This window comes from Castor canadensis, chromosome 13 (assembly GCF_047511655.1).
Source record: "Castor canadensis chromosome 13, mCasCan1.hap1v2, whole genome shotgun sequence".
Lineage (NCBI taxonomy): Eukaryota > Metazoa > Chordata > Mammalia > Rodentia > Castoridae > Castor > Castor canadensis.
The window spans coordinates 57,488,610-57,512,137 of record NC_133398.1 but is presented as its reverse complement, the minus strand read 5'-3'; the positions used below and the strand labels follow the sequence as shown (position 1 = coordinate 57,512,137).

The 23,528-nt window shown below is 34.3% G+C and overlaps 1 protein-coding gene across 14 annotated transcripts in view; it reads right to left on the bottom strand.

The window, feature by feature from the left end:
• The window catches only part of Nfib (nuclear factor I B), a 442,869-nt gene that overhangs the window by 28,120 nt on the left and 391,221 nt on the right, over positions 1 to 23,528 (bottom strand). For 7 of the 14 annotated variants that reach the window (XM_074051836.1, XM_074051837.1, XM_074051839.1 and 4 more), the window contains 2 exons: positions 21,307 to 21,389; positions 11,181 to 11,269 (listed from right to left, as the gene is read on the bottom strand). The exons of 3 other annotated variants lie outside the window; for them this stretch is intronic. In XM_074051836.1, coding sequence (XP_073907937.1) covers positions 11,181 to 11,269; positions 21,307 to 21,389 — 172 coding nt within the window. The remainder of the gene's footprint in view (positions 1 to 11,180; positions 11,270 to 21,306; positions 21,390 to 23,528) is intronic. 4 more of the 14 variants (XM_074051840.1, XM_074051842.1, XM_074051844.1 and 1 more) reach the window with 2 other exon arrangements.

Sequence of the window (23,528 nt, the reverse complement as noted above, 5' to 3'; positions counted from 1 at the left end):
GTAGTAAAATACAACACCAAAAACATCAAGCAAATCACTTCTCAAAATAAACAAGAATCCTAAAATACACAAGTTTTGAAAAGTCATTTAGAGACTGCAAGCTTTAAGGATATGAAGCACATTTCAATGATGAAAATATGACTTCATTTGTTCTTTATGTGGCTCCATAAAGGACAAGTCTACCAACTAATGGTAAAAAGAAAAAAATCCAGGTTTATTTTATAATTGCTTTTTTACTAAGTTCTTTAGGAGAGACACATATCACGATTCTTTAGCATATACTCGATGAAAATAAATTGATGCTAGTCACTAAGAGGACTCTTGCTGTACAATGTCTAAGAAATTAAATGTTTATTTAAACCTTCTAAACCTCCCCTTCTACATCATGACCATACCAAAATTGCAGTGTGTAATATATTTGTCAATACTGTTTATGAACCTTTGGGGGGAAATAAATCTCAAACATTAACACTACGCAGACCTCATATATGAGTTTTACAAGCCTCTTATTGCCAATCTGTAGGTAAGTTCAGAACTATAAGGCACGTACTTTAGAGCGTTTTGGCAGTCCCTTTGACAAAAAGCCTGATAAATGTAACTCAAAGCCTATGTTAACATTGTAAAGAAAAATATTTAACCAAATAAAATAATCTAGATAATTTAATTTAAAAAATACAACACTTAAAACTGCATAGTTATTCAATAAATACGAAACAGTGATTTCCACATGTCTAGCTCTCTGTACACAAAGTAATGCAAACAATCACATGTATGAATAAAATAAATACACATCTACATATAGAAATCAGTGATATATAATAGACATTAAATACTTAATGGTTTTAATTCATAATAGAATGAGAATTGTATGAATAATTTTATCTTCAACAATCTGCTGACTAGTAAGAGTTGTGAAAAGAGAACTGAAAGGATTTCAAAGTTTTCAAGGTCAAATGCAGCATTTCAGCAATGTATCTTTAAGATTGCATTTATTTTGTCATCATTAAATTTTCCCTCATCAAATCACCCTTCTTTAGAGGCAAACAAAAGAGGATCCTGATGGAAGTTGAAAGCATATCTTTAGAAAACACGCCCTGGCCATAACCACTTAAAAAAAGGAAAGGTAAGAAAACACAAAGTACTTTGAATACAAAAGAATACAAGTACTTTGTGAAAAATCAGGCACAGAAAATTCCAAAAGATTTGATAGTACCCTGACACAGAGCACTAATCACCCATGCGACATACATGATGAGATAATTCACATGAACAAAATGCACAAGAGCTCAAAGTTTCACACTGAAAATGTCTAATATTGTGGAAAATACTCTCACATTATTTTGACTAACTGCATAATATGGCCTTGCCCACAAAAGGGAAGAGGCAAGCAGATTATTTTGACCTTAAGATGCATTAATGGTAGGTGATGGCCCTGCTTCATTTTATCCTGGTTAAGGCTACTCTGAAGCACTTTGTTTCTTCTGGGTCTCACCTTTCAAGAGAAACAAACTCAATGGCATTTCTTTGTTGAAGAAACTCAACAAATCATGTCATTTAAGGGCCAGTTTAAGGGTGACAAAAAGACATGACAGCTGAGTTGGAAAGAAATTCAGACTTCTGCAAGATTTAAATGGACATAACTAGCACAAGGGGCAAAATTTCAGATGACAACCATGCTGAGGACCACTGAAAGCAAGATACCATCATCTCTGGTGCTTTACATAGACTATGCCACTTAATTTTGTCAACGAACCCTTGAAATGGCCATCATTCCCATTTTACAGATAAGGAAACTGAGGCAACTACTTGCCTAAAGTCTCCATGCTAGCCCTCAGAAATAATGAATCTGATTCTGTCTGATTTCCATGGGCATTACAAAGTTATATTGCCTTCCCAGGAAGTCAGATGTTGGCCCAACATGAGAAAGAACTTTTGAACAGAGTTTTCAAAAGGCAAAACGTATTTGTTTTGGGAAACAATTTTCCATGCCTGACACAAGCTGAATCAAAACTTAGCTAATACTGCAGTTGCAGACATATGCCCTGAAGAGGTCATTGGTCAGGGTGGCCAAGCAATCTGAAACTATGGATCTGTCTCCTTTGGAAACAAATCTAGCTGAAGTTCTATTAGAGTAATTCTATGGAGAAGACTATGAAAAGACGGTACTCCCTTCTTTAAAAATAACATGCTATTCATATATTTCTTATTCTTGAAAAACTGAATAAAATAGTTGGTCTGTGCCTCTAGGGAGCAAACAGATTCTCTATCTTTCAACAAAAGAGAGAAGACTGTTATGGACAGCCAAAGCGATATTTAATGGTTGTATTTTTAGAAAATTAAGCATTCCGTGACTATGTCTTCAAGGCCTAAAAGGAGTGGTCTCTCGGCTTTTAACTCAATAACCAGCCAAGACCCACAGGGTGCTAATAAACATATATGAACTCTCTGGGTTGAGTCTGGAACCAAAGTCAAAATTTTTCATTTTTGCCTATTAGTCTTAGATGATAAAACAATGAGAGCTATTTGAAGCATGACACACTTCATTTATTACTAGTTGGTGCTTATCTGAAAATTAATAGGGCAATTACATCTATTAGTTTATAAAATGTCAATATTCCAGTATAGTAGTACTTTTCAGGGGACTTGTAATATTGCCCATTCCGATTCGACATACTGTATTTACCTCAAAGATAGTGTTCTTTCAAGAAGCTTTGAAAAACCAAAACAGTAAGGAATGAAGCACAAAGAACTGTACAGATTCACACATGGCTCAATTGTACCAGTATCCATATATTATTTACAGATAGTAATAAAAATAAGCAATGGCTCAGAAAGCATGAAGCATTTATAACATAGACGTCTTAATTTCCCAAAGAAGGATTTGCTTTTAGTTCCCAGGTATCCCTAAGAAACAAAGTCTTTTACTTTTTTGGCTAAACACTGATTTTATTGATGCAATATTAGCACACAAGTTCTAGTATCTCTCTTAAAATGTAAGTATTTTCTTATTAATAGCTATAAACCTGTCTGGAAAAATCAGGGACAGGTATGTTAATTACCTGTGTTAGTCCGAAATGTGTGGCATTTGGACTGGCTGCTTACTTCAACATAACAAAAAGGCCTCAAAATGTGTCTTGTGAGAAACGGCTCACAAGGACTAGTGAACGGAATAAACGGGTTGCATCTGAGTTGAATCTTCAAGAACAAGGAATATGGTCCTTAATTAACGTGCCTGTTGTTAGTGCTTACATAGTGTGGGATATTTACCAGGCTCTGTTCTAGGTGACTGACCTACCTTAAAGCTTTTAATCTTCACAACAAATGTAGAAGAAAGTATCAACAGATGAGGAAACTGAAGCCAGGAAGTGAAGCGTCCTGCCCAACTCATACTGCTATCAAGTTGTAAAAGCTAGGATTTGAACTCCGGCAGTGAAGTCCTAGGGTCTGTGTTCTTACCCATGCATTTTACTTCATCTCCCTCTTTTGTAAAAAACACTTCACTTTTTTTAAAGCTGAATTAGAATTTACATTGCAACTGAATTATATAAAAGAGTCAATGAATTAAGATCCATGTCACTTAGACATACTGAAATTCCCATATAACTCTTGAGCCCAAACTCCATCATGGATTTTATTTATCCAGTTCCAGGTGCTTTTCAGCAGAATGCAACATGTGCCATCACTTTATTATGTACAGATGTAGCTATTTGTCAATAATTTGCTTTTGAGTTTCTTTTCAGAGGAGGCCAGACTGGAAGTGAAATATACAAAGTGCTTTACACAGGTCTTGGGTTTCTTCAATTTATTTTTCCCACTTTTAAGGATCATTATTGCCATATGAATGATCCTATTTGCATGCAAGATGATTTCTAATGATTATTACTATTTGTAATAATCTGTATCAGAAAGCTCCCTGGCTAGCTCTTACCTGATCTGCAAAGTACTCTTGTGGGCTCTCTGGGAAGCACCAAATATCATAAACTGCAGGTGGCTCATGGAATTATTCTAACTGCAAGCAATAGCACTTCATAGTAATGAAAGAGAAACGTATTTGTTTCTTAACTAAGTAGGTAAATAGCTTTCTTTATTGCTACTCCTTGGGGACCAACAGTTTTAAATATAGTGTATCAAAATGGCAGGCCGTCAAACCTCATCAGTTTATTCTCAGTTGTTTCTGATGTGTTTTGTTACTGGGGTATACTGGTTCCAGAGGTAACTAAACTATATGCCAGGGCTAGCATTTTGTAAGTGAAAAAATGGCACATGCTAGTGAAATATTTAATCTAATGAGGAGCACAGGAAAGACAAGCCCTTGTGTATGGGACTTTTGTAACTAGATATTGAATGTTCTCATCACAATTGCTATCCTCTTTTAGCAAACAAGCTCTTACAGAATCCTAGAAAACCCTTCAACAAGGCAATCTTGTTATTTATACTTAAAAGTAACAAAAACTTATTTCCTTGGAATGCTTAAACACAACTAAGGAAAAAAACTTCTTTGCCTAAATAGGCCAAATTAAGTAGATTTTAAACAAATTATAATTTGATCTGTTTTATATGTTAAAGTTAAAAATGAAAGATGGAGAATTATTATGAAGATGACTAATTATAAAAAATAACAGCACACACATACACACATATATAACAACTTATGAGGCTGTAGGAGGTTTTGGCCAATTAAAAGTATATGGAATTACCAAGCTCGCAGTAGTCATTTTATGTCCTCCCACAGATGGTGCCACAGGGGAGAAGCCCACATGTTGATTTCCAGCCTTTCTCTAGTCTGTATTCCTCTCCACCCCTGGGCTCCTTTTCAGTGCTATTGTTACAAGTGCTACTGCTCCCCTTATTTGCATATGTGATTCTTCAACAGCAGACAAAATTCTCTACCAAAATGGTGCTCCAAAATAGTGCCTTTCACTAGAGAAAAACACCCAAGGCACATTAAATTAATTAGAAATGTTAACTTTTATACAAAAGCCAAAAGAGATTCTTTTGCAAATGATTTTCACTTACAAGCAAAAAAATCAAGTATTATTTGCACAATTTTGCCTCTAAAGGACAGAACTTGTTTGTATTAGAATTCTGAAGCATAAAATTACAAGGGTTATTAAGGAACTGAAAGTTTTTTGATATTGGGCCTTTTACTCTGTTCACGTGTGCAAAGATCTCATAATTCAAAGTGAATGAGAGCGAGAATAACTTGCTACAATTTTTTAATATGCTACCTTTTGTTTTCTTCATCTTCTTGAACTCTAATTGGCCTTCACTTCTTTTATATAATCTATTATGTTTGTTGTTATATTTATTCATTCATAACTTTGTTATTTAAATATGATCAAAAACTCACAGTACACCTACTCCTGGCCCTAGCAAACATGACGATCAAAAAGGTGAGCTAATACACTGTGTTCGAATTTCTTATGGATGTAATGCATATGTAACCATCTTCAAACAAGGTGGGTGTTTAGTATACTTTCTTCATTGCAAAGGGTTAATCAGCAAGGTTTACATTTGAGAACGCTCTGAATCATGCTCCTCCCTCTCCAGTAGTGCTGCCAAAAATCATCTGACAGGAAACGTAAGATTAAGTTTGTCCTACCTAAGCGAACAAAGAGTGCTCTGAACAGGCCACCGGTTTACTGCAGAGCGGGAACTTTTCTAATCCTGCTGGAATCTGCAGTACAGCTTAGAAAATATCATGGAAAAAGTTGTTTTCTTTCCTCTAACATCTTGTCTCTGGATCATCTCATTTTGGTCACACTGCCGATCCTGCTGTTTCTTCCATAAAGGTTAACTTAAAGCTCCAAACATAATCATGTGGAAAATGGACATTATTGATTCCTATGGCCCATTGTTCCCCCATCCTAAGTCCCTGAAGTTCAAGTTCAATCTGGAATTACATCATGTCTGGTTTCTCCTGGTTACCAGACGGCTTGAGACGTGACCACAGCTACAGAAAAAACAAACAGCCTTCTTCACGCTTCGGCTCCCCTATCGATTCAAACGTAAACTTTTTTTCTTTCTCTCAAGTATGCTTCAAGTATGGAGCATGGTTAATTTAGAGATTAAGTTCCAAATTAGATTATCTAATGGCATCTTAATGGATTGCTGACCCATTTCCTGTGGGATGGCAGTGTGCAAGTCTGGCTGAAATACAATTAATTTCTTAGGAAGTGTTCTGAAGAGTTTGCCTAGATAAAAAAGAAACGTCGTATTGTACAAATCTTTCTTTGTAAATGGACAAAATTAGGCAAAAACGACAACAAATCCTCATATATTTTGCAGCAGTCAGATCAGAGACATTGCGTGTCTGTGAAAACCATATCGAGATCATTTTAAGGAATGGTAATGTTTTTAGTTTAGATTTCAAAACAGGTGCAAATAATTTTGATGAAAATAGAGAATGATTCCTTTCGAGAGAGTGTTCAAATACAAAGAGCGACACAGGTTAGCTGCCCTGTTACCAAACAATAGTCCTGTGCAACTTTGGCTTTTTCAGTTCTCTGCCTTGAACCAAAGAGTGTTCCACTCATCTATCTTATCAGCATTTCTATCACAGTCCCAGGGTAGTGCTAGGGGTCCAGAATGATGTGTAAAAAGTTGAACATTCTGAACACACTTCAGAGCTAGCAGCTGAAAAGGAAATTCAGCACTTTGAGAATAAAGCTCCCCCCAGGAACTCCAGGAACAACCCAGCTGTTGTACTATAGCTATGTGTCAAGATAACAAACCGAGAGCAGGAAATGCTAACCTAGTGAATTCGCAGGATGGTCTAAGTGTACTACTGAAATAAAAGTTAACTCTTAATTCCACCTAAGGATGGGAAAGTACTGTCCTTATCACATACATGCCACATATCAATGGATCTACACACACACCTACATATATATATATATATATACACACATTTATACACATATATGTGCACACATGCATATGGTTTGCAATCCAATATTGAAAAAAATTTTTTCAGGTATTCATTCTTTAGTCTTTCAGGTGCATACATTTGACAAAGAAAATGTTAATGGCCATAGCAAGGAAAATGGAAATGACTGAGGACAATACTCCCTCCTTTTTGCCCTCCCTCTCCTGACCAACCAGATCCAAATAACCTTTACTGGCTGCTAAATTTCTCTTGGGAAATCAAGCAACTCTCTAGAATTGCAGTAATAAACGACAATTTCTTACAAAAACATGTGTAAAGTGACTACAGAATGAAGTATTCAACTCATAGAAAGGAACTGCTAACACATGTAACATGGAAAATAGCTGATAAAAGTCTCTTTGGTGCCATTCAATTATGGCATCAGCAGAAAACACAAAAATCCTTCCAATTATTTCAGGAAAATCTTCATTTATTCATTATTTCAGAGGCTGAGCAAATGGTTTGGGTAAACATATCCTTCAGTAACACGCACATGTTTATTTTAGCCATCTGAAGGCTTCTTCTATGTTTATATAAGCCATCAAACACATACAACCACTCACTTGTGGCTTTGCGTTTTCTTGAAAGGGGTGAAGGGGGGAGAAGGGAAAATGAAACAATAAATCCAGTTTCTCTCTTGCATAAAGCTCTCCCTCCAACATTTTAAAATAACTTATGTTTATATTATTCTTGGATTGTCCTCCAGCTTTCTTTTTCATTCAATTACATCAGTCTTCCATACTTGATAGCACAAGTGAAGATCTGGCTATAGTTTCAAGAAGGAAAGGCAGTTAGCAAGTAGCTGTTGGATGTGTTTACATCCACATAACCCTCATGTGCAAAAACATCATTTGTCCACACAGGAGGACAAAACTCAAACACAAAAGTACCTCCTTTAAGCAATTCATCACCTATTACTTTCCTAGGAGCTGAAACCATCCTGACTAAGGTAGAAGTGAGGTCTTCAACATTGTTTTCTGTGCCAGCTACAGTAACTGACCTATTGTGTAGACAGAAAACTTCACTAGCACACACACACACACACACACACACACACTGAAATAGCTCACAGAATTCTAATGTCAAAACAACAAAACGCCTTCAGGATCACAACCTAGTGAATCTGTGAAAACTTTCCAAAAGAGTCAGCTTTGGTTCCTGGGAAATGCTTACATGCCAGGGTGAGGGTGGGAGAGGAAGGAGGCTGACTTTCAGCTTTGATTATAGCACTTGCACAGCAACCCTGGCCATGCCATTTTCAGTCCCAAAAAAGGAGCTGCGTTTGACATGGAAACCCCTCAAGAGTACTAGCACAAAGCAGAAAAGAAGGCCACCAAGGACAACTGAGATGGCAACGAATGACAATAACCCAACAAAATAAAGCCAAACTTTAAAAAGACCCAGTTTGCTTTGTTCTTTTTTGACTACCAAGTCTCCATGGATTGCCTTTTGTTAAAAACAAAAGCAGCAACCGCTTCAAAAATAACCCATGATATTTTCTTTATAGTTCTCTGGCTAAACAAATCTACATTTCTCAGATATTTTCAAGTTACTGAGATGATTCTAAAACTGTAGTCATGTCTTGAAGATTTTAGATGCTTATGATCTACCTTAAATGTGTTAGAGAGATAATTTCCCTTTTTTTTGGATGGGACTGAGGTTTGAACTTGCAAAGCAGACATGCTACCACTTTAGCCACACCTCCAGTCCATTTTGCTCTGGTTCGTTTAGAGATAGGAAGGTGGGATCTTACAAACTGTTTGCTGGGGCTGGCACTGAATGGCCATCCTCCAGATCTCAGCCTCCCAAGCAGCCTGAGTAGCTAGGATTATAGATGTGAGCCACAGGTGCCTGTCTCCTTTTTCAATATTATATCTAGGAAAAAAAACATGAAGTTTTAAAAACTACAAAGTACAAACTATAAGTTATGTATTAAAGACACTTCTGCAGATATGGCCTATTCCTATTACATAAGATGAACTACACTAGTGTCTCTTCCTGCTTTGCTTTGAAAAGCAAAGAAAATCGCTGTCTCATGAGTATATTTACTCTGAAATGTGTGATACAAAGATTTAAAGAACTGTGGGTGTCTGTGTCTGTCTTTGTGTTTAGGACAGCTCAATATGGAGACTCAATTAATACCTGGAGAATGTATAAAACAAAATGCCTGCTGTCATCAATTTATGTGACCTTTAGTTATGATAAAATGGGGAGAAACAAACTCAAAGCTACCTTTATAAGTACTTTGTTAATTATTTGGGACATTGTATGATTATGTACTAATCCAAAGAACAATTTTTATTTTGGGGGGAGAAGAAATCTTAATAAATTCTCAATTATTTTCTGACTTACTACAGCCTAAAGTGATTACCACAACAATTTTCTAGTCAAGAAGGGATTTGTAGCATGGGTTTTGTGATTCATTAGCCATGCACTTTTTCTTTTTTAAGGGATAACAATTTTTGATTCAAAAAAATTACTAGGAACTAGGTGAAGTTACAACTTAAATCACCAATAATTTACATCTTTACAGGCTTTAGTGTACTTTAGAGGTACTATCCTATTTTAGATTAAGTAAATACTGATTAGTAGTCCATATACTTGAATGTGAAGAGCAATGATTAGACAGCTTATTTAATAAAATAAGTGCAAACACTGTGTTATTAAGTCCAATTAAATAAACTTTAAAAGGCTTATTAAAATAGCCTCAAACTCTTAAAATAAGACACTTACATTGAATTTAATCAATACTAATAATCATTAAGATTATTTAAACAAGATACTTCTACTTAGTTCAGCTTCTTTTTTTGACAAATTTTATTTAAAACTTTTTTTTATCTATTTATTTTTATTGTTGTGTGGGTGGAGGTACGTTATGGCATGTACAAATGTTCTTACAATATATCAAATAAGTATATATTATATCATTCTTATATCTTTTTTCCAAAAGGGGGAATAATACTCTTGAGGGGAAAAAATCCCAACAGGCAGAAACTGTTATATCAGTCTTTAAAAGAGAAAAAGTCGTATAGTTATCATTTAAGTGTCAACAGAAAGTCACTGAAGGACTCTAGGCATGGCTCAAGTAGTAGAGTGCCTGCCTTGTAAGCAAGAGACCCTAAGTTTAAGCCTCAGTACTGCCCCCCCCAAAAAAACCCATCAAATTTTGCTGAATTTTAAAAATCAGAATCTGAACAACTCCTTATTTTTATCTGAATAAAAGTAGATATGAAATTAATTTGATTCTTTAACTTTACTCTTCAGCAGTTTCAATCAGCCAATAAGAGTCCAACAGCCTGTTTTACAATGAGTAACTCATCATGTGACTTCAAAGAGACACTGTCTGTAAAGGAAGGGTTACAATGGAAGCAGGGCTAGAAAATTATGTTGGCTTTACTTTTGGTGAACTCAAGGATTACCCTACTCTTTTTGGTAAATTTTTATCTTTTAATGTATACCATTAATTTTGCTTATTCAATTTTTTAATTTAACACAATTTGTTGTTTTTAAAAATAATACATAAGCTATCTCACAACTACTTACTTTAAAACTAATACATGAGACAATATCAAAACTATTTTTGAAATTGAAGTTTTTAGATAATTTTCATAGTCAACTAAATAAAGTCAATCCTGTATGATTCACATCAGTACACAAACAGAATTTAAAACTCTATTTGAACCAAATTCCTTCTTTAGTTACTACTTCTAACAAACATCTGATTCCAAAACTTATGGGTACTGCCAATAAGAATGAAATTGGCTAACCTGAAGTTTTTCCTTGTAGTTTTTCCCTCCTGACAGAGGAATAGATGAGTAGTAGGTAAAATAACTTAGTGAGCAGTTGAGGAAAGAATCAAAATAAAAAGAATATGCAATGTGAAAAAACAATGCTTTATCCTCAGATTACTGAAAAATCTTGCTCAAAGTTGTGATTACATTTTTCAGGTCCTGAAATCTAGATGTCAAATTCCACCCCCACCCCCATCACCACCAAAAATATTATAAACGTACAAACATTTGATAGTATTTAGCAATTTCAATGATTAGTTAGCATATGCTATAGTTGCAAATTAATTTGAGGTTGCATTTAAATAAGAAATAAAAGAAAGGGGTAGGGGAAAGGGGATGGTATAGCCAAAACAACTAAATTTTAACATATATTTTCCATACAACTAGTTAAAAACAAACACTATTATAGGTCATGTCAATTTTAGGTGTAAGTGTAGGGTTGGAAATAATTAAAATGTTACCTTTGCCAAGTAATTCCCAATGTATCCTCACTGGTACTGGGGTATAAATGCCTGCCGTTTTGATTCATGGTCCAGTCACAAATCCTCAGCTGTCAATTGAAACCTAGCAGTCAGATATGGATCGAGCAGTACTACAGTTTTTAGTATTTAAATGAACACATGCAAACTAGTATTGTATATGGCATTAACCTTACTTTCCCAAGAGTCAACTTAAAAAAAAAGCAAAAGAAAATCTTATGCTGAAAAGCAAAATTCCTAAACTTTCTCTTAGAAGAAAGCTATTGCAATATGCTTCTCTATTAATTAAAGCATACAGAGAAACAAGTGCTTAGAACATAACAATTAGCCATTATTAGAGTACAAATTGAGCTGAAATAAAAGCAAACACCTTAATGTTCAACAGAGAGATATATTTTAGAAAGAAAATAAAAATGCTTTTTTTTCTATGCAACATACCAAATCATCTGCACTGTGTACAATCATCAATAACTTTAAGCATGCAGTTTTGCAAAACAGAAGACATGCAGTTTAGGAAGAGAAAGGCCCCACCCTAGACATTGACCCTAACTTAGGTATGGAAGAGTCAAGGTATTCAGTTTTAGATGTTTATTAATTTTGTATTTCGTTTCAAGTGGAATAGTTTAGAATGAGTTGATAAGAATTTTTACTTTCATTTCAAATTCAGAGTAATGGCATCTGAATACTTTACTACATCTGAAGAAAGTGAAGAATGCACTGATACAAGCTGAAACAAATTCTTCCCAGAGCTCAGCACCATCAGGTCTGCCCTTCAGAGATCCTTCTAGTAACTCTATCCATCTCTGTTTGGTTAACAGCTGCCCTACAGTGTTAGCAGATTTATTGAAAAGATATATTGCTTATTTTTATGTTTAAGAAAGTAAACTTATCTGGCTTGGGCGGGGGAGAAACACACTAGAAATTCATGGTTTTTAACCTTTAGAGAGCTAGGCTGTAATTTAACTGTACCCCACATTGCAAAGAGACCGCTTCCCTGAAATCTACTAACCCTGGTGTGCTGCTCTTCAATGAGAGCTTCTAGATGAAGACTGGCTTCTATATGCCTTTAACCTTCTGATCCATTCAAATGTCATATCCATTCTGATAACGTGGTGGCTAAGAAGCTGGCTATTGAGAGTCTTTACCTTTTCTTTCAGACTCGAGTTTCTGTAACTCTAAGTAATAGTGGTTCTGGAGTTTCAGAATGATAGTTTTTATTCCAAAAATATGATCTATAATTCCCAAAACATGCATTTTAATTACACTGACATTTCAAGTAAAAGTGATTTTATAACTTAAAGAACTGAAAAAATGCCCTTCATGTAGATAGATAGACAGAAGTAGATCTGTAGATTCTGTTCAGGATATATGTCATAGAGAACTCATAAATCATTGTCAATTAAATTAGAAAGAAAATGTGGATTTTTTAATAGACCATAATACTTGCACAAAAGAAGGAAAATGTACTTATTAGTTTTTAATCAAACATATGACATACTTTTGCTATTTCAAAGAAATAAATTTGTTCAGTCCATACTGTTTGAGAAGCAATATGGTATTAAAAAAAATTTTTTTTTTGAGACAGGGTCTTGCTTTGTAGCCCAGGCTGACCTGGAACTCAAGATACTCCTGATTTACCTTCTCAAATGCTAGGAATATAGGCATGTGTCATCATGCCTGGCTTGAGATTTTTTTTTTTTTAATTTTCAAAGTGAATCACTTAATCAGAAATTCAAATGTGATGGGTTAAATTGTTTCTTTTGAATAACAGGGTAAACCAGTTGTCTATTTTGAAATATGAGTTTTAAAAAGACTATGAAAATCTAAAACCAGTTCAAGAAACTTTACTATGTAAAGATCACTTTAGGGCCATCTTAATTGTTCTTATCAATGAAGCACTCTCAAAGGGGGGGAGGTGGTGTATATCTGGCATAGCATGTCTTAATCCTAGTGATTATTAGCTTCAGGTTAGTTTCTCTAGGACTTTCAGCTTACTGGATAAGTTCTCAGAAGTTGAATACACTTTAACAAAACCAGAGGATTCTGAGAGTCACTCATTCATTGATGGATTGCTGGAACACTATGTCTCCTTAGATGGATGTTTCTGTACTTTGGTTAGTTTTTTTTTTGTTGTTGCTGTTGTCATAAATGATGCTTATGCTTTGTTTGCTTTATTACCCCTAAAATGTCAAGTGGGCTAGTGGGCTATCTTTGGTCACATGCTGAACACTTAAACTCAACATATTTTTGGACTTTTGTTTCCTCAGACTACTCTCAAAGGGGTTAAACATGACTTTAGCTATCCATTTTCATTTATCTTTAAGATACATACAATAGAAATATTTTCTCCCAGACAGAAAAACATGTCTAAATACATACAAAATAATCAATGAATATATTTAGCAATAATTTAATGTCAAGGAAGTTGGCAGGATATTAGTTACTATTAAATTTCCTTTCATTTACTAAAAATGTAAAATATAACTTAAAATTCTTTGCCTATTTAGATTGTGGACCAGCATTAACATTTTCAAAAGTATCCAAGAAGACATATGTTTGTATATGCTTGTATACTATCACTTAAACCAGCTTAGCTGAACAAGATCCTCTTCATGTTTTCTTTAAATTAATAAACCTTCTTTTGCATAAAGCATCTTTTAATTAATAAACCATCTGATAAAGTGAAAGGCAATAGTGTATATAAGGGAAATAACTAAATAATTAAGTAATTTTACTTAAATAATTATAATAAAAAGTCTTGAAAGATTTCCACAATAAGAGTTTCTAAGAAAATCAATCCCTAAGAATCTTATTTGTCCAAGACAGTCCTGGATCAAGCAAATTTTGAATAGACTTTAGGAGTAAAGGTTAATACTAAGTGTATTTAGGTTTCTTGGGGAGGGGTATTAAATATTTTGTTATTATTATAATTTAGTGTTCCAAATAAAAAAATATTTTTAACAGCAAGGTGTGGTAGTCCACACCTGTAATCCAAACACCTGGAAAATGGAAGCAGAAAAGAGTTTGTGACCAGCCTGGGATGTACAGGGAGACCCTGTCTCAAAACAAACAAACAAACAAACAAAAAATACTTTAAGCTTTAAATAAATTTAAAATAATAAGTAGTCATCTTTTTGAGTTTTGGGGTAGTGATTCTTCAGATTTTGTCCTGTGAGAGGATTAAGTGTTAGATCACTCAACTGTCAATTATTATTTTGTCATGTAAATATAGTTCCTCCACTTACATAAAATTTTCTCCTAACTCCAAAGCTTCAATAACACTCTAATGATTTTTCCCAGGTATTTTCTGTTAAAAAAAAAAAATTGATCCTCTCCTATAGCAATCAAACTTAAAAACACAATGTGCGAATTAGTTTAGAAAATTCCTCTGTTAAAGCTAGTGTTTGTATGTGGCGGTGAGAGGAATTCTTATTTTTCTGATATAGATTCTAAGTCAGACTTGACCAGATGCATATCCTTATAAGAATAAGGATATGAAATTAGATTGTCTCAAAAGTGAAGTAATATCGCTATTAAACCACTTTTGCCCAATATTCCAAGAGACAACAAACTAAAAAAAAAGGTGAAGTAAGGAAATAGGATTCTCCTAAAAAGCTATCAGCGGTATGGTGAAAATAGTCCAAAACACTAAGAAAGAAGTGAAGGTTAAATTTTCATGCATATGTTCTCAGGATGGCTCCACAAAGTCTGTGGAAGAGACTCTTTTTTCCTGGCACAACTCAAATGAGATTGTGTCAGAAAAGCAAGGCTGGACCATCTGGTTTCCCTCAAAAAATCTGCATAAGGGGAAATACCTAAGATACTACACTCAAATAATTATGTAAGTAGCTAATAGCCAAAAAGAATCACTATTGATAGTGATTTCAGAATAAGAGTTTGTCCACTCAAGTGAGGGCCCTTCACTGTTATTAACAGGGGCTTTTGCTAAATGTATAACAATTAGTTTTGGGAACAAAAGCAAGAAGGTAAGCAAAATGCCCTGCTCTGTCAGACTCAGCAAACAGGCTGCTGTACTAACAGTCCCTCTGATGACCACAGTTCTCAGCTGAACCAATAAACCATTACACTGTAAACAGAACAATCAACACAGGCAAATTTACCTTTTCACTTTTGTTTTTTCCTTTTTAGGTTTACTACGACCCTCAGGGGAAGATCTTGAAAGGTATGTTTTATGTTCTCTTGAGTTTCTTCATTTCTCCAGATGCCTCAAGGAGCAGATTTTTAGGGGATGGAGTTCTTTTGGGGGGGTTTAAAAAGATTAACACTTCAATACTATACTTTCCTCTTAATGCTTGGATTAGTAGAATTTTATTTTATTACTATTATTAATTACCTGTTATGGCCTCTGAATAAATAGTATGTAACCTCACTGAACAAGCAAAATGGACAGAATGAAACAGTCAAAAAACCCACAATATTCAAGACTATCTTGATACCTTAAAGTCACTTCTGATACCAATTTCGGAAACCTATGCTTCTTGACATTTAATTTAATTAGAAAGTTAAATGGGCATGAGCTTAATAAATATTACCGAACATAAACATAAATCATAAGCTAAGTACTAGAAAATGAAAGTTTTTTTAGATGGAGGCTACTCTAACTTGTAAACTTCAGGCAAGGTTTCAAGGGAGGCTGGAGACCATGTGATCTCACGTCTTCGATTTCCTTTCTGAGATAAGGATCCAGGAGAACAAGGTTTTAGGCCTGGTTCAAAGTTGGTGTGTTCTGTTCCTGTCAAGACAAAGCTCCTACCTTCTAACTCCTAATCCCTGGTTCTCACCACTACACCAGTTTGCCTGTCATTGTTCCTTTCCTATCGTATCCTTCATGTGCAGCTCAGGAATATTTAAAGCTGGAACAGCTGTAAATAGCACCTTCAGAATTTCCTCTATTTCCCTATTTCAAACTGGATCTTTATGTTGGCAGACTAGCTCAAACGGTAAAAAGGCTTGCCTTAACAAGTGTGAGGCCTTGAGTTCAAACCCTAGTAATGTCAAAAAAAAAGTGTATGTCAAACTGGATCTTTTCAAGGTTAAATACTTTCAAGAAAAAAATAATTTTTCTCTTGTGTTTAAGTTGACTGAAATTTAAGAGTATGCTAAACATAATTTTATTTTTACATTAATTAGAATAGTGTATCTGTAGACTAGATTTCAATAATCAGAAAAGGTAAGTGAAAAAAATGAATGATAAAAAATAGATAAAAGGAAAGAATTTTTTAAATGTAAGAACTAGCCAAAAGCTAAACTTTTGCATAACTATCATTTTGACAGAAACTTCCTTTAAATGTGTTTCCTTTCCAGTTAGCATATGTGAAAAGTGACCTCTTACCATTTACACACCTACCCAGAAGTCATGTGATAGAGTTTTACATCAAGCTGTCAATTATGATAACAGACACAGTAAGAATGGCCAAAGTGTTGATAGCCTGCTTCCTGACTTTAGTGAAAAGTTTGCTGATAGTCCACTTGTGTCTTTTCAATTGCTGGCCTTTAATTAATCACGACCTTCCCAGTGCTTTTAATGTGCAGAGCCTTGGCTCTGTCATTTACCAGGACAAACATAAATAGGGAATTTCAACTTATATCTTAGTTTAAAAAAAGAAATCCTACAGAGGTAATTTCTTTAAAAGGCTATTTTGTATAACAAAAAAAGTGTATTGAAAAGTACTTTCAGATTCTAGTTTTAGATTATGTCAAGAAAATATTTCCATATAAGCTAGCCCAATAATTGAACTTGAAATAACAGCACTGCATAGTCATGCAAGAGATGTAACATGCTGAAGCTCAAGCACCAATGACATCCATGCAACTGTGAGAAGTAAGCAAGGACCTGAAGGGCTCAGGCCACCCATTCATCAGCACTAGTCATAGGTAGCATATATAGTCAGATCATCATTTGAGATTTTGAAAATAAGTCATATTTCTTACAAGCTAGAGCTTACTTAATTTTATCTCACTCTGGGGAGGCAAAAGTGAACTGCCACATATTCCACCCAAAATCTCAAATCTGTATCAAAAGTTAATATACACTTCAATGGCTGGTTTGAATGTGATCTTTTATTTCTAAACAAGAAGTTCCTTGGCCATAAACTTTTATCTCCAACTTGTCATAAGGTTTTTAAAAAATATGTTGTGTTTATGTGAAATAGTAAAGATTTATGCTTTTAATATGACCTTATACTCAATTGTAATGGTGACAATCAAACTAACTAGATTCTCTTAAATTATCACACTTTTTATGATAGCAAATAAAGAGAGCTTATCTTAGCAAATTTGTTATGAGGGTGACCAGGTAAGGAACTGGTGGTAATTTAAATAAGTTGACTCATTTTACCCATTTATTCTAAAATTTCTAGACTGGAGTATAAGTGATTTCTGTACTTTCTAAGCAACATTCAACATTCTGCTAGATAGTGTCCATAAAATCTAGGAAATGTAGTTCTTTCACTGTCTATAATAAGGAATGTGCATAGTGTGTTTATGAAGTGGGAAGCAGGAAAGGAAACACTGCATTTTACGAAACTTGTACAAAGGTAAATATGAGAAGATGTCTTCCGCACTTCTGAAAATGTTCCAAACCATAAGAGATTTCTTAGTAGAGACTAAAGAATTCAGTTTGTCAAAGCAGGACCCAAGTTCTTCAAGCCACCACACCATCTTCCAACAGAAAAGTTAGAAAAGAATGAAGCTCCATTTGAAGTTGATTTTCAGATTTCTCCCATGCCAACAGTGAATGCATTTACTAAGCCAATAATCCCTGAACAGACATGTTCCAGACCTCAAACAATACTCAGGATAGTGTTAAATGATAAAGAAAAACTCTAAAGTCAAGTCCTGATCAGCTGGTATGAGCTGATTATTATGACTAATTAGGGAGAGCTATTTTTAATGGCAAGTTATCAACTGGTTTACATGAATCTTTTCTGAAATATTCCTCATAATTATGTGAATTTATTTTTCAAATCCAAATGAGATATCATACTTGTTATGATAGATAAAATTTCAGTGTCAGAAAAAAACTAGCTATTTCTAGCCAGCATTAATCAATAATAACCATTATAAAAAGGAGCACACAAATGTTTAATTACTAGTAACAACTCTGTGTATCAGGTTAATAAGCATACAAACACATACTTTTACTATTCAGATTGGCCAATACAAATACTGTATTACTCTTATAGGTAGATTATATGATGGTATTGTCCATCTCAGTTTAAGAATGCCAGAAAACTGATGTATCAAAAATGACTATACTGAAAGCTCTAGTGTAGTGTCAGTTTGTAGAAAGATTATAAGATAGCTAAAATTATTCAATAATTTAAAATTTATTGGTAACTCTTAATTTATGTAAGCTATATTAAAGTTCTTTTGCAAAGAAAAAATAGCACTCAACAATTCACATCAATACTTTTCATAACCTAAATGGATAATCTTTATAAAGCAACCACCATGAACTGAAGAATGTACCTGGTGACGATATTTATTCTTAAGGGGTCATGTATATTAAAGGTTATGGGCAATGTTTAATAGAGCTCTCTCAAACGAAAACCATTGCCTTTCTAATTTTGAATTCCTCCTAGCTAATATAAAATGATTGATTACTTTTATTTCATGTACCCCTTGATTTTCCTTTTCATTCATCATTGAGTGCTTTAAACCAAATGCATTTAGAGCCTGACGTTAGAAGAGTGGTCTCTTTTAAATCTTGGTAAAGTAATGAAAGGACACAGTAAATCAATCTCATTTCTGCTGTAGGAAAGAATAACCTTTATTCTACTGAAACCATTTAAACTATTTCTGTCCCTCCATTCTTAGTAAACATAAAACTTCATCTCTACTAGTCTTAAAATTTGAAATGTTAAAAATAATAGGCCTTTAACTGGAGTCTTAGTTTGGCAATATACATATGTAATATGATATGCATTTACATTTATTTTATGCAAGCCTCAAAATTACAGTTCACTATGAATTTGGAATACTGGGCGTCTTCAAATTAATAGTCACACTAACTCTTTCATTACACAGAGGACAAATGATCTACCTGCATGGTATTTAAAATTTTTAACTGTGAAGCATATATAGTTCTTCTCTTCCAAAGATCAATGTACATCAAGTATTCCATAGGTATAAACTACATTTGGGCTGAAGAAAATATGTCCATATTTTAAGTGGTTTTTTCTTAACACTGTCCACCTAAATAACAAGAGACAGTCTTTTATTTAAATTGTCTGTGGTTCTAGAAATCATATATGATTTTTTCTGGTAATATGTGCCCAGATCTCTATCTATATTAAGACTCTTATTTTCATGATGCTTACTAAGTTTTCTTGATTTATCTTTCTACCTATGAAAAGAGAATAACTTTTATATTAATGTGATTTTATATCATTTTGTGATTATAATTAAATGAGACTCCAACACTAGTCATAAGAGATAAGAAAATTAAAGCTGCCATGAGTTAGGACAGAGGGAGAGGAAGACTGCTTCTGAGTATAGGAAATTGGTGATAATATTCTAAATGTGTTTAGGATTGAAGGTTTAAATAATAGAGGCATGTTTTGTGAATTAAAAATTAACTGGAAATTAGAGAATAAAGAATAATGTGAATCCCATGACAAAAATATTTCTGCAAAAAATGTGTAATTATTTTTAAATGAACAAATTTCTAAATCTATAAATCCTGCATATGTTTTAAAAAACACAATGAACACATACATTTGTTAAATTGAACCATATTATAGTAATTATAACACATTTCATATTACAGCAATTTTAGAGGTGAAAAAGTAGCATTCCAGAGAATTATGTTGAAAAGTCAATGGCTGGTAAAAACCACTAATTATTATTTGGTACTTTCATAACTGTATACAGATGTTTTCAGTTAGTTCTCACTCTTTTGTTTTGTTTTCCTTTTTTTAAAGCCTGGCAAAACGTCAAGTGTCATGAATAAGCCATCATCTTTATGATTTTCTCTGAATTCTGCATGTGGTGACCTTCAATATATGCAGTGTGCCACCTCAGTCTGCGAATGGGAAAGATGCAAGAACTCCACATGGAGTACAGTTAAGAGGCCACACTAAATGTAAGTGAGGTGGAAAGGTCTAGAGCAAAATAGGCGGGCATAAGTACTTGCATAGGTTTGCTTACATATGCGACAACTCAAAAATTCAGAGCAAGCTGGTTAGCATAAGATCATTCTTACCTCATATGGCCTACTTTTCCCTATATATATATTGCATATTGTTAATTTAAGACTGCTCGCTCATCAAAATTTGACAGCAACAAACATATGCATCATAAAATATATTTAAATTCTGAAGTGTTTAGAATTATACCTGTTATCCTGTAACTAGGATCATGGGATTTCTATATTGTTATGGTGCATGCTTTTGACTGTGGCTAATTTGTTTATAAGCCACTATTAATCCTGGCTGAATATTTTCACAGTTTGGGTAAACACTTCATTTGCATTAAATTTACAGCATTAATGAGATGTGAAATTTAAAATGCTACTTGAAACATAAATGATGTAAGAAAGCAGAACCAAAAAAGTGTTTTATCACGTCTGAAATCACTAAAACAATTTAAACCTATTAAACTAGGAATGAAGTGTCGCCTGAGATTTTAGCCTCATAACTCATCTTCTTGGACTAAAACACAAAAATGAGGAGGAAAACATCTGGAAAATATGGGATTACTTAAGAAGCACAAGTTATGTACTGCTTCTACTCTAGTTGGCTTTTAAATTGATTCTTAATGTTTGCCTTTGAAAGCCAGAGGCCAGTAAGTTCTCAATAGCCAGTAAGACTAAGAAAAACACTCTGGTTGAAACACAGTAGTGTTCATGGATATTATCAATATATGCTATGGAGATGGAAGAAGTTGTGAGCCAATTTGAGAAACTCTGTTGAGAGAGGTGAGAAACAAAGGATAAATGAGAAAAAATTTTGGAAAATGAGGTGATCAATTTCAGTCTCAGAAGCCCCGTGAGCCCCATCCTGAGTCCAGATCTGAGAGGCAACATGGAGAAAAGCGCCGAAGCAAAGCGTGGCCACCCCATTACACCTGTGTGAAACGTGCCCACCTGTTGCTGATGTAGGAAGGATGGGTCTCTTGGGCTTAGTCCCACATATCGATTGGCTTGAGATGTGCCTGAGGCTGTGTAAGCTGATTAAGGAAGAACAAAAACAAAGATAAAAATTGTGAACTATCAGAATGAACACCCTGTCCATGTATAAGAATCCCAGAAAAGTGGGATTTGCAACCAAAAAGAGTGTCTGCATTTCTTTTTTGACTGAGTGAATACCAAGTGATAGAAAGAAATGGTAATTGATTTCAAACCTGCTAGTTTATTCCCCCTAAAAAAAAATCTATCCAACTAAAACATCCTATCTTTGGTGTGGGTTTCTCACTTATGAGCTCCAATACTGTCATGCAGGGGTGTCAAGGATTGGCTACATAGAAGGGTCCTTTTTCCTAGATGTAGCTTTTTCCTAGATATTACTGGTTTAATAATGGAAGAATAAATGATGGCCTATGATTCTAAATGTAAGAGCAGACTGCAAGATTGTCAGGAAAAAGTGATCACTTTTAATGAGAGGCTGCAAGTGGTCGTGACTGATGAATATGAGTCTGAGATGAAAATGTCTTACTTAAAACTATTATTAGAAAGAAAAACCCAGTATTACTATTCTGAAGGAGGAGCCCATGTATTGTAGCAAATAGAATGAATTAGATCAGTATTTTATTTAATGTGAAAATGCCCTCAAGTTTAACAGAAACATTTTTAAAATAATTCATAAATGTAAAAAAAAAATCAGTTCTTATGATTGGCCAGGAAGGGAGTCAGGAAGGGAGTCAGTGGCACCTTTTAAATATTTGGTCATCGGTAATAAGTACATAGGGTGACTACTCCTTGCAAAGTTGCGTTCTCCTTTCCAAGTACTTTTTGTACAAGTACGTTTTGGTGCAGAGTGGTAAATTTTCCACAGAAAAGTTCTTCCTATTCCTAAAGAATTTTGCTTTTTTTTTTTTTTACAAGAAAAGTACTAACGTATCTTCCTAGCACTAACCCCACTGTCCATGGCAGTTACACTTGTAAGTCTGAAGAAAGCTATTCGCTTGGTTTAAAACCTCAGCAAATTAAGTCTAAGGAAGTAGACATGAATTTTCAATAGGATGGTTTTTAAAAAATCAATATATTAATTCTGCCATGTTAATTTAACAGTCTGCAAAATGTGATTCCATAGCCTTTTTTAGGTCAACTTTTCAAAACCATCAAAGATGCTCACAATTCATCTTTTAGTTACTCCTGGATAAAGGGCCCATGCAACCAGGGGCCTCAACTCTCCAACTCCAAGCCTTTGGAATGCAACACAGGCTGGAGAGTCAGAAAAGAGCTTCAACCTTACACAGCAACACTAGATCTATGCTGTTCTTTCTTTTCAATCATGAAGAAGAGGCTGCCTTAGCCTCTGTATTTTCTTTAACTTGACTGGCTTATCAACTCAGTGACCAGTTTCTCATTATCACTGGTGCCTGGGGAGCTGGAGCTACAAGTTTGTTGATAGGAAAGAAAAATGACTCACTGTATTTCTCTTATGTAGGAGTGGAAAATGGAATGATGCAGTCATCTTTATAGAATGAAGATATGCCTTTTGAATATTTTGTGATTTTACTAGTCAAATCAGATCCCTTTTTAAACAACCTGTAGGTGAGCACAGAAGCAATTCTTTAACAAACAGGCTGAAGGTACTCCCATAAGTGGGCTGTGATTACTTAGGTCTGAGTCTTCCCCAAATCTTACATATTAGTATCAACATAAATGAGGCACCAGAAGTTTCTGGAACTTGGTTTTGAACATTTATCCTACGATAGTCTGTCAATTACTTTTTCAAAAAAAATCTTGTTTTATATGTGCTTTTATTTAAACTGTTAACTGCACAAATATGCCATGATACACTCTTATAAAGTTTGTATAGTTTTTTAGTGACCATAAAGTATATAGCAAATTTTTAAAACATAGAAAATTTTGGTTTTTCCTGATCAAATCTCATCCATCTGCCCATTTAATGAAGTATTCACTGAGGGAGGACCCTCTGCCAATAAGTCAATTACTTAGCATTAATGATTATTGATGGGCATTAAAAACCTATCTGCATTTACTAGCTTTTAGGGCTCAAGAATTTTGAGAAAAAAAATGCTGAATATTCACTTAAAGCACTGTCTATTTTTCTTGTATTCCTTCTTAGTTTTTCAGAAGTCATCAAAAAAGAGTGTCTTTCCAACAGCCAACCAAGAGTAGAC